Source organism: Cyclospora cayetanensis, unplaced genomic scaffold (assembly GCF_002999335.1).
Source record: "Cyclospora cayetanensis isolate NF1_C8 unplaced genomic scaffold, CcayRef3 CcayRef3_contig_43, whole genome shotgun sequence".
Taxonomy (NCBI): Eukaryota; Apicomplexa; class Conoidasida; order Eucoccidiorida; family Eimeriidae; genus Cyclospora; species Cyclospora cayetanensis.
This window is the reverse complement of record NW_020312403.1, coordinates 193,282-205,366: the sequence shown is the minus strand read 5'-3', so window position 1 is coordinate 205,366 and position 12,085 is coordinate 193,282. Positions and strand designations below refer to the sequence as shown.

The window sequence follows — 12,085 nt, the reverse complement described above, 5'->3', positions numbered from 1 at the left end:
TTTGGAAAAATTGTCTTATGAGGGAGAAAGGGACAACAAACTATATATTTTTGTTTTCGTATCGCTGGGTGCTCTTAAAGTGCAACTCCAGCACTGCCTTTCGTAGATTTGTCATTTCTTGTCCATAATAATCATTCATTCACGCTAACAGAACACGTTGTGTGTGCTTGGGGAGCGGGGCAATGCAGTGTTCTCCGCTGGAATTTTCCAGCGGCGCAGCTTTTTATCATGTGAAACCGTCTCATGTATCACTTCAAGAGCTGCTTGTACACCCCAGAGAGAAGCGCTTCTACCTTCCAAACAGTATGCCTGGAAACAGCGCGAAAAGACTTACATAATTTGAACTTGTGTTCGAAACACACCGCCTAACATTTTCTCATTAGTGGTGTATCGCGGTTTTCGATTCAATCTTCCCAAGCGTGTGTTTTGCCCATGGAATCCATGGGGGCTTCTGGCCCCAGGCGGCCATGGACATTGTTTTATGTTCAGGGGAAAGGCCGCGAGTACTGCACTGCAGAAAGAAGAATTCAGCAGTCGCATTCCCTACCTCTCGCTCAGTCTGCTGCTCGCACAATCACCCAACAGATGCCCCTACTTCCCGTATCCAAGCAAGACCTGGGCAGGCTACCAGGTGCAATATTTTCCCAGTTTTCGCTGTGTGCGGGCTTTTGACGGTTTCCCTTCATTTCACTAGCACCACCCCCTGCCATTGAGGTGCCAAGGGGGGCTTATTATGATGCGGATTTCTCGTATACCTTCCCATCCACGACCACGTTTCGATACACGACTTTCACTCACATCGGCCGGTATGGCGACAGCAAAGTCCACTTCCTCACAGCACAATAGAGGGTTTCAAGTTGAGCCCTACTCAGCCCTAAGCTCCCGATTTACCTTCGAGATGCAACACAGGTTGCGCGCGTGTTCACCGTAAGCTGCGCCTTATTGGAATCGTCTATTAGCAATATGGCCGTCTACATTCACTGGACAGATGCAAGCGAAAAATCGCGCAGCTGCCTGCCCATTTCCTGGCTCCTCTGCTCTAATTCTTATATCTGAAAAAGGACCTAGAGGTCTTAAAGCGTGCCAAGCAGCAGCTGCAGTGCTTCGTGCGAGTTGTGGAACTTGCATGGGGCGTCTCGAGGTACATTCAGAACCGTTTTGTTAATGAGTGAAAACGCACGGCTGTTTCTTGTGCCCACAGCACTGCAGGGAGTTGGCTGTGCAAGAAATTGAAAAGCCCCAGCTAGCCTGCCTGCTTTCTTCGATCCTTCGTTACCGCCTGTTGCAAGATGGCGAATGGATTCACAGTGGCAATAGCAGGCAGCATATGCTAGACTCATGCGTCCTCGCACAGGATCCTGGCGAGCTGCACACGCGCAGCTACGTGAACTGCCCGGCTTTCAGTTTCGGCGTTCGCGTTTCCACTGTAAATGTTTTACCGGCAAAAGGGGGTATCAAGGTTCACGGGCAAGTGCGCTTAATGCCATTTGTCTATAGGGTGCTACCGCTAAGAAAACATGAAGAAAGGGGCAGAGGGGTTTACTGCCTTCCCCGCCTCGCAGCGCCGGCCACGCTACAAAGCCAACAGGAAGAACCGTTCAGGAGCTCCCCTCTGAAAGCAGCTGAAGACTTCAAGACCTTCTGGTGCAGCAATAACTGACTCCCGAAATCCTGCTTCTGGCCAAGCCTGCAGTACTTCAGGCTATTACAGCATGGCTACAAGCTGCCTGATAAGGCCCTCTGCCGATTTGTTCATGGTAAATGATCCTCCAGCTTCGTCTTCACTCTCGCGCCTTCCCACAGTGAACCCCTATGCCTTCGATGTCAGTTCTGTTCAATGACCACCTCGAACTCTCCTATCCCCATGGTGCGCTTTGTATGTGAAATATTTTTCATCTCCAGGGGCTTGGCTTATCCAGTCTTCATTTCTCATGTTTCAGGATGCTGTTGGCGTGAAGCGCCCTACGAATTGTGAGAGCTGCTGCTTCCTAAACCCCTTGAGCCTAATCCTCCGCTAGTTTTCCGCCGAATTTTTCATTTTTTTATGTGCATTGCCCCCCCAACGCCCCGCTTTTCACGACTTCATTTTCAGGCTACGTGTCTCTTTGCACGCCAAAGACCTGGTGGCGCTGAGAGCGTTCACTTGCATTGCCGCCTGTGAAATTCTGCACACGAGTCGTCTAACGATTACCCTGCCCCCCGGCCTTACTCCCCGGGCTCCAACACACCTACAGGGGACTTTTTTGCCAGCGCTGCTAGTTCCGCCGGAGAGTGGCGAGTCTTCAGCAGCTCTCGAGTTGCAAACAGCTCCTACAGACGCAACCTTTGAGAAGCTGAACGAGCTAGCCAAGAGTCCACGGGAAGCAGACACTCCCGATCGGCTGCTGCCTCCCCCATGTCTCGTTTGCCGTGTCAAGACAGCAGAAGTTGCAAAGACGGCACCCAAGACTTCCGCGCGTCTCTCGGAGTCGCCCGGTGATTCTCTGACGAACGTCCTAAGGACGGAAGACGAAGAAGATTTCGAAAACAAAGCGGAAGAAGAGTACTCCAAGGGTGAAGGAACTAAGGCGACGGAAACAGAGACGCGCGTCCTACCTCCTCCAGCAACGTACGGAAGGACGAGGCTGGCGGAAGCGGCCACCCTCAACAGGCATCGTGCAGCGCAGCAGCAGCAGCAAGCCGATGCATCGATGGCAATTCCCAAGCGCCCCGCGGAGGCTACTAAATTACGTACGCACACTGATAGGCCACATGCACTGCTAACGTTTACATCGACAGCAGGCTCTGCAGCAGCAGCAGCCGCAGCTTGCGCGGAGCTAAAACCAGCGGAGCAGTTCAGCGGCTCAGAGGCTTCCCAACGGCCAGCCGCGGGGGAAACGCACACCCACAAAAAAGGAACAGGGATCGTTGCAAAGAAGCGTAAGGCTCATTCGCTGCAGCCGGTACAGCGGCGATTGCTACAAGCGCAACAAGGAAGGGCGGTAAAGCAGCCCCAGACGCTGCAGGAGATCCTGTTGTCAGATGATGCATCCCCATCTGCGCCTACCGTTCCTGCCGTGACGGCACGTGCAGAGAAGCTGCCTCCAGCTGCCACCTGCCCTTCAAAAAAGAAAAGAAAACGCCCTGCCTTGCAGCCTTAGACCCTTTGACAATGCTTCAAGAGGCCACTGCTGTGTTGTTTCCCACAGGCAGCCGTGTCTGCCGCCAGTCTTCCCACCCCACCCCTCCCCTTTCCCACCGCCTGCTATGCCGATGCCACTTGCGTTTGCGCATAGTGCTCGAGCTCGCGAAGGCAGTTTCGGATGTCGGAGGCCTCTTTTCGAACTGTTTCCGAAAACACTTCGGGTGTCTCTGCAGCGAAAGCGCTTGTCACGAGGCCCTTGAGCTTCTTAAGAGCGCAGTCTCTGCCCGCGTCGGCTCCCACAAGAGCCCCCACGCTCCTCCGCTTTTCTCTTTTCTCGGCAGCCTCGAGCTGCTGACTCATGGTCACAGCTCTCTGCGTAATGGCATCTGGCAGTCCGGCGAACTGGGCAACGTGAATGCCGTAAGACTGATCAGCGTGGCCTTCTTGCAGGTTGTACAAGAAGGTAATCCGCTGCTTCTCCTTGCACACTGCCGCCTTCACATGATAGTTTCGGACGCCTTGCACCGCCCCCTCCAGCGCCGACAGTTCCAGAAAATGCGTCGCAAAGAGCGTGAAACAGCGCGCGCGTTCCACCAGGTCCTTCGCTATCCCCCACGCAAGGCCAAACCCCTAAGCAGCAACACAAGGCAGTGCCATGTCCACGAGCTTACAGCAAAGCCGCGTAGGCGCTCCACACAAACGACAAAGCCTTCACATGCCTTCCCAACAACCTCCCCGAGTTTCACAACGTGCGCGCATGCGCGCAAAACAGTGCGCCGGCCGCAGGTCTTCTAGCGCATGCATGCGCTCTGAAGACTCAGTCCCAAGGGGAAACCAGTGCAGATGCGGCAACGCCACCACGAGAAACACAAACGCAGCAACAAGAGAAACAAACAGGAAGAGGAACAGCAACATGAGAAACAATAACAGCAACATGAGAAACAACGGTAAGAGAAACAATTACCGTAACACGAGAAACAATTACAGCAACATGAGAAACAATAACGGAAACAAGAGAAACAATTACAGTAACACGAGAAACAATAACGGCAACAAGAGAAACAACAACAGTAACAAGAGAAACAATTACAGTAACACGAGAAACAATTACAGTAACAAGAGAAAAAACAGTAACACGAGAAACAATAACAGCTACACGAGAAACAATTACCGTAACACGAGAAACAATTACAGCAACATGAGAAACAATTACAGTAACACGAGAAACAATTACAGTAACAAGAGAAACAGTAACAGTAATACGAGGGACAATTACAGTAACACGAGAACAATTACAGTAACACGAGAAACGACGCCAAGAAAAACAATAACACGAGCAGTAACGCTCATAGCAAAGACACAACGCAAATAGTAGCAACAACAACAACAGCTGTGTATCGGCAGAACCCCATGTGTTTTCTGACCTCATAGGTGGACGTGCCTCTGCCCAGCTCATCAACGATCACCAAACTTTGAGGTCCTGCAGTCCTGAGAATAGCGCTGGCTTCTACCATCTCTGCGAGGAACGTGCTGACTCCCCGAAGCTGCAGATCGGAGGCGCCAACGCGGCACATAATTTGCTTGAACACTGGAAGCGTGCAAGACACACAGGGGACAAAGCTCCCCATCTGGGCAAGGAAGACACACAGCGCCACTTGGCGAATGTATGTGCTCTTGCCCCCCATGTTTGGTCCGGTGATGACGTGCAAACGCGCATTCTCTGCGTTCATGATGCATGAATTCGCAATCACCGAAGACTGCTGCACACCCTGCACCTCCAGCAGTGCGTGTCGACACGCCTCCAGCCGCAGCTCGCTGCCTGCAGCAGCGCATCATAAGAAAGCCTTCAACGTTCAACGCTTAGCGTTCAGGAGCTGCCGCGCTGTGGGCGCGAGTGAGAGACAGCCCTAGAGGCGCTCATGGCGTGAGCAGGCAGTCTTGACCCCCTTTTTTCTCCCTCCCGCGGGAGAGGATGGCGCAGGGAGGAAAAGACAGACGAAGCAAAAGCACGCAAACCCGCAGAAAAAGGAAACTCTCTAGATCGTCGAGTCTGCCCTCGGAGGCAGTAGCAGCATCCGCAGCTAGAATAGCGGCAAGGCACGAGAAATTCACCCTCAGGCTCTATGCGCGGTCTCACGTAGACCGCAGGGGCATTAAGTGCTACTGCAGCAAAGGCCCCTAAGACGTCGATGGTTCCCAGCAACTCGGCAAGCTGCTCTGTCAACGGCCAGTACGTCGCTGCCACCTGCCAACAACAAACCGCCCCACACGCCACGAAAAAGGTGCAGTGCGCACTTGGCCAAAGCGCTCATAGAAAAAGCATTTAAAAACGAGCAGATGCAGGGCTAGAAGCTGCTGCACGCGTTGCTGGCTGGCTGTTGTTTTTGCAGGTGTTGTTGTTGTTATTGCTGCAAGTGTTGTTGTTGTTGCAAGTGGTGTTGCCGTTGTTGTTGCAAGTGGTGTTGTTGTTGCAGGTGTTGTTGCAGTTTTGATGCTGTTGCTGGTGCTGCAGTTGTCGAGGCCACGCAGGCAAAGGGCAGCAAGAGCTGTCACATCTAAGCGAAAAGAGAGGCTATACAGCGATGCGTCGACTAACGCACCCGCATGCATGCATAGCCGCAAGCAAACACGCGGAAGGCTCAGAAACGGGCTTTACGGCTCAGCGGCATCCCACCTGCGTAGCTTTTTCCACGAGAGTACTCTGCAACTGCTGATACTCCTCGCACACTTCTCTGTGCTTGGCCGCGAGGAGCTTCACGCGATTCGTTGTGAAGAGCATCTCATTCTTGTTTAGACGCACTTGCTGAAATTCCTTCTTACGGCCCTGTCAGCACACGCCAGACAGAAAAATTACCCGCAGCGTTGTCAGAGGCATCCCCAGGTGCTTCTACCCAAGTCAAAATAAATTCACGTCTTGATGTGCATATTGTTGGTATCTTGCATGTTTGCAAGGTGGCAGATAGCGCTCTCTGAAGCCTGCCCTCAAGACACACGCATGCACTGGAGAGACACCGCAACACCTCGAAGCGTTGCAGCACAAAGGAACTATCTGCTGAGAAGCGTGATCTCGAAGCGCCGTGAGTGTGCGCTGCTGGAGTTGCACCAGAAAACAGACTAGCAAGCTAGCTTCTTCCCCCCACCCCTCTTGTTGCTTCCCCCGCCCTCAGAAAAGTACCAGGACGGCAGGCTGATCTCTCTTGACCACGCGCAGAGCAAAGCCTAAGGTGGGATCCTCAATCAACTTCACTGCATCCCCCTCCCGCCTTCTGGGAAGATCAAGAAGCTCCTCCGCTGCCTGCCTCTCCGCCTGCAGCTTGCAAAGGAGGGCATCACGTCGCTTCAAAGCCTCCCCCATTCTTGGATCAAACCGCTGGGAGATGATGTAGCTGCCCTTCTTCGCCTCCTCGAGATCGATCGAGTGCTCAACGAGCTGAATGAATGGCGCAAAGGCGCACACGATGGCATGCAACTTGTCGTGAATCTCAGTGCGCACTGTGGCAGCGCAAGGACCTGCATACGATCCTAAAGGCCCCTGAAACGCACAGAGAGGCAGCAACACCCCAATACGCCGGTTGAGCCTTGTTTGTAAGCCGCATAGTTACCAGGCAAACACGCATGCACACATATACACGCACATGTATATTTATACATAGGTCATACTCACATTGATATACACACACTTTCACATACACATAAAGGTTATACATGAACACCATAGACGCATACACACATGCATACATTACCTAGAGGCAGTACGGACGTGAATTACTTTCACATAGAGAAATACATTCATACAGACATACATACAGATGAACACAACACATACCCAGACGTAAGCACTGCACATGCATAGATCACACATAACATACACACCTGCATGCACTAAATACATACATATATGCACGCCGGAAAGGATGCACCAGAAGGAGCTAATTGCTGGAAGAAAAATGCTAGCGAAGAAGAGGAGCACAAATACAGGAAATGAAGGGATAGTGTCGAAACAGGAAGGAGACACACAGCGATATGAGGCATATATATGTATATATAGAGAGAGAACGGAGGCTTAGGCCACGATTGGAAAACGCGAGAAAAGAAAACAGCGCGAGAAAGAGCCAATGAGCGTTGCAAGCAAGAGAGGCTAAGGGGCACCACACAGAGGAACTATACGCAACTAGGCCAAAAGACAGCGAAGACGGTAGGAGGACTCACGAGAAGGCTGTTGCATTCGACAACACAATCATACAGCTTTACGAGATCCTCAACGCCAACGCCTAGACGCGCGGAGGAGGGCGGCTTTCTGCGTTCGTCGCATCAACACGCAGAAGCATGCAGCCCCAAAACGTCCGTTTCGCAAGACACCCCCGTAAAAAGCACACCGCGCATGCGTTTCCTTCGCCGTCTTCCTGCACCAGCAGCCTTAGAGCGTGACACAAGCAAGCAAGGAAGACGAGAACAAAGCAAGAAAACAGCCTGCGGGGAGCATCAGGAGGGAGCAGCAGCTAACAGATCGGCAATCGCACGTTGAGGCGCCTTCCTTGGCTGCCTGGACAGCCGCGTGGATCCTGTGAAGCTTTGTTGACAGCCTGTCTAACTCTGCAACGTGCTTGAAATGACGCTGGAAGACATCACGACGGAAGACTTCCTGCGTTGCACACACCGCCACTTGTGGAGTGCGCTCTAAAAGTTCTAGTTGCATGCAGTTCCGAGAGGAGGCGAGCGAATCTCTCGCAGCTCTTGAAGCCTTCCCCAAAGAAATCCAACACGGAGGAGGGAGGTGAAGAGGGGCATCAGACAGAGATAGAGAGAGATAGAGAGAGAAAGAGAAGAAGGGGGAAAGAGAGGGAAGGGCAGGCGTTGGCAAGGTCGTTATGGTGGCCTTCTGGGGTGTTCGGTGTATATGTGTACGTATATATGTATATATATGTATGTATAACTGTATGTATGTATATATATGTATGTATAACTGTATGTATATATATATATATGTATGTATAACTGTATGTATGTATATATATGTATGTATAACTGTATGTATATGTATGTATGTATAACTGTATGTATGTATATATATGTATGTATAACTGTATGTATGTATATATATGTATGTATGACTGTATGTATATATATATGTATGTATAACTGTATGTATATATATGCATGTATAACTGTATGTATGTATGTATATGTGTGTATAACTGTATGTATATATGTGTATGTATAACTGTATGTATGTATATGTATGTATAACTGTATGTATGTATATATATGTATGTATAACTGTATGTATGTATATATATGTATGTATAACTGTATGTATGTATATATATGTATGTATGACTGTATGTATGTATATATATGTATGTATGACTGTATGTATATATATGTATGTATAACTGTATGTATGTATATATATATGTATGTATAACTGTATGTATGTATATATATGTATGTATAACTGTATGTATATATATGTATGTATAACTGTATGTATGTATATATATGTATGTATAACTGTATGTATGTATATATATGTATGTATGACTGTATGTATATATATATGTATGTATAACTGTATGTATATATATGTATGTATAACTGTATGTATGTATGTATATGTGTGTATAACTGTATGTATGTATATATATATGTATGTATAACTGTATGTATATATATGTATGTATAACTGTATGTATGTATATATATGTATGTATAACTGTATGTATATATATGTATGTATAACTGTATGTATGTATATATATGTATGTATAACTGTATGTATGTATATATATATGCATGTATAAATGTATGTATGTATATATATGTATATATGACTGTATGTATATACATGTATGTATATATATGTATGTATATATATGTATATGTATGTATAACTGTATGTATGTATGTGTATGTGTGTCGGGATAAGGGGGGAGGGAGGCTTTCAAAAAGAAGTTTGCGTCTTCTCCTTCCTTGCCTGCATGAAGGCCTCGACAATATCGTGCCTCTTTCGAATAGCGTCTGCATCTACCAGGGGCTGTGAAATGAATAAGTGCAGCCGTCGAGCTCCCAGAGAAGAGCAGCAGCGTCGCGAGAAAAGCCCGAACACAGACATAGCGCAGAGACCTCCATTGCTTGCAGCTGCTGCCGCTGCTGCAGAAGCTGCTGCCGCAGCGCCTGCAGCACAAAGGGAAGAGTCTCGAGGCGGGGAGTCTGCAGGGGCGAAACGGCTAGCTTGCGATGTGGCTAGGAGGGAGGGGAAGCGGTGAGCTCTCAGACGCACTCAGTTTATCTTTGGCCGCTGCATGCGCCTCCCCATACTTCGAGTTGCACGGGAGGATGCGGGGCTGCAGCAGCTGCTGCTGCTGCTGCGGCAGGAGGTGCAAGGCTGCCGCAGCAGCGGCATCCAGATTGAGGAAAGACGCCACGGGATATGTGTCGAGACTGCATGCGTGACAGAGGGTCTCATCGGACGCCAGCTGCATGCACCACAATGCGCATCCGACAAGCATCATGGAGATCCTCCTCATGCCTGCAGCAGGGCATGGCAGCGGCAGCTAGCCACTTGCAGGCACACACGGTGCAGAGAGCTTTCTTCCCGAGATCTCGTCGAAAGGCTCACACTCCAGTACGAGATGAGGGCAGCAAGGGCGGAACACGCCGTTTCCAAGCGCAACTCCCTGGCAGCCGCAGGCTTCAGAGCCGCAGAAGGCATCAAAAAGGCGAGATCCTGATTCAAAGTAGCCGCTAAAATAAATATACAGATAGGTAGGTTGGTAGGTATAGGCAGGCATACATACGCACACACACACATGCACACACACACACACGCATACATGAATACATATATATATATATATATATATATATATATATATATATCACATGTATCCTCTGTACGATGCCTGCCATGATTCCTTCTGGGGGGAAAGCCTGCTGCTATCGCCAGAAGAAATCCCGACGTGGCAGCGGGGCGAAGAGAAGATGCAGAAAAGGAGGCAGGGAAGGACAGAAGGGAGCCAGCCATAACAGCAGCAGAGCGGAAATCTGCAGCGTGCTGCAGAGCCAGCGGAAACACCTTACTTGAAAACAGCGTCCGCTTCGCCTCGAGCAGCTCAGCCCCTACTGCATGCACAACGTACGGCAGACGCCTTTGCCAAGGGGCAGTGTCTCCCGAAGGCACCAAAACAGAGACGGCACCAACCTGCACGGAGACATTTCCAGCACAGCACTATGCACAGCTTCATGCCGGGAGGCCTAAAACAGCAGCCTTTAGAGGGTTTGTTTGCAGGTGTGCTCGGAGTTTCTCCCCAAAGCATTGGCAGTAGTTGTTACTCGCACCAGACGCAGCGACAGCCTGTAGGAGGGGCTGCGCATTCTATGGACTCTCCGCTGTATGTATGTGCACCCTCTGCCTCGCCTGACCATCCCCCCCCCTTCCACCCCTCCTAAGCAGATTCTCTTCCCTCTCCCCATGCAGAGCGTCGTTCAGCTCTGCGAAAGGATCAGAGAAGCACGTCAGGCGATGCGGTAAAGGGCATACACGGGAGAGTGCCTACGGGTGCCCTGCCGTGTACGCCCTTTCCCCGCGCATTGCGTTTCGAGCTACCTGCATGAGGATAGCCTCGATGGACGTCAAGTGGCTGTCACTGGAAAGCTCAACGACGTGGAGGGAGGGGCGGCGAGGGTCGAAGACTGCCAGTCCCACGCGAAGGCCAGAACCTGATGGCTGAGGTCGTGCATTAACGGCGCACAAGACCGCCTCATTGCAGCTTGTCGAATCATCTTGCGCCGCGAAAGGCGAATCTGAGGAGGGGGTGAGGGACTGCATGGAACGTACGAGGCGGTACGCAGTGTATGAGCGAATGCTCGCTTACACACAGGGAAAACCTTTGCTATATGTATACGTATATACGTATGTGTATGCACCAGTCAAACAGGAAGAAGGAATCGCGCTTCGGATATTGTGAAAAAACTGCCTATAAGCCAGTGGAATCCCCAGGGCTTCGAGCTCCTGGCGCTCAGTTGGATTTGTGTGTTTCCACACAGTCCCAGCACGGGGAGGCCAACAACCGGGTGGTTGTGAACTAAGGCTGTCTTCTTTCAATGAGGGAATATTCAGATTAGGCCTCCTGAATGCGTTAAAGGGTATTTTGCCATGCTTAAATGCATGCTTCTCGAAATTACAGTGTGTTTTAGACATAAGCTTCTCTCTACTTGGAGAGAGCAATTCGCCGTGGGGGGGGCCACGCATGCGTGAATGCGTGAGCCCCCACTGCAGCCAAATAACGAAGGGGAAAGCGCCGAAATTACTTTTTTCGTTCCTGCAGTGTGCTGCTCTCTGACTTCTTTCCCTTCAGAGATACCAACCGCGATTGGTGCCGAACCTACCTGCGCTGGTGTCTTCCTGGGCAGCTTGCACGAGCCTACAACCGGAGCCGTGTAACACTGCTCGAAACACTTTACGACGCTCCCTGGTTTAAGCCTGTAGTACGAGCTTTGAGCTCTACTGGGCAGCGCTTGCGGGACGCCCTAGCGGTAGATGCAATTTCCCTAGCCGAGCCACACAAGTAGGTGTCCTTTCTACTCTGCTAAAGGGAAAGTGTAGCCTGCAGAACGACAGCAACGAAATGCAGGATAGGACGTGACGCGCAACAAATGATGCTCAGTGAAGTCCAACGGGGCGCGTTCCCCCTTCCTTCTAGCGTGGCTCTCACCCTGAAGAACCCTGCACACCGAATAACTTCGATCAGAGTTCTACTATGTTTAGGCGGTCCAAGACCTAGCAAATGGCATAGCGAACAGTAGTCCCCATTTATAAGCATCGCACGACAGCAACACTAAAGTTGTTCTTCTGAGCTGCCTCAATGTTTGCAATTTGCCCCCATCGCCCACCCCCACCCCCACCCCTCGTGGCTTATAGACCCCCCAGCCGATGCTTCTAATCAAAGCATTGCGGGTGGA

At 50.4% G+C, this 12,085-nt stretch overlaps 2 protein-coding genes across 2 annotated transcripts; one reads left to right on the top strand and one right to left on the bottom strand.

Annotated features, from left to right (window-relative positions):
- Positions 1-736: 736 nt before the first annotated feature.
- Positions 737-3,140, top strand: LOC34624138. Its single transcript, XM_026334493.1, has 4 exons — positions 737-871; positions 989-1,099; positions 1,202-1,644; positions 2,093-3,140. The coding sequence occupies exons 1-4, from the start codon at positions 737-739 to the stop codon at positions 3,138-3,140; spliced, it is 1,737 nt and encodes a 578-aa protein (XP_026190278.1).
- A 104-nt stretch (positions 3,141-3,244) lies between these two features.
- LOC34624139 (DNA mismatch repair protein MSH2) lies at positions 3,245-11,375 on the bottom strand. The gene is made up of 13 exons (XM_026334492.1): positions 11,078-11,375; positions 10,731-10,993; positions 10,205-10,325; positions 9,744-9,868; positions 9,405-9,600; positions 9,099-9,298; positions 7,645-7,766; positions 7,334-7,421; positions 6,300-6,656; positions 5,799-5,948; positions 5,237-5,369; positions 4,549-4,943; positions 3,245-3,754 (listed from the first exon to the last, which is right to left on the bottom strand). The coding sequence occupies exons 1-13, from the start codon at positions 11,373-11,375 to the stop codon at positions 3,245-3,247; spliced, it is 2,958 nt and encodes a 985-aa protein (XP_026190277.1).
- Between the last annotated feature and the right edge of the window lie 710 nt (positions 11,376-12,085).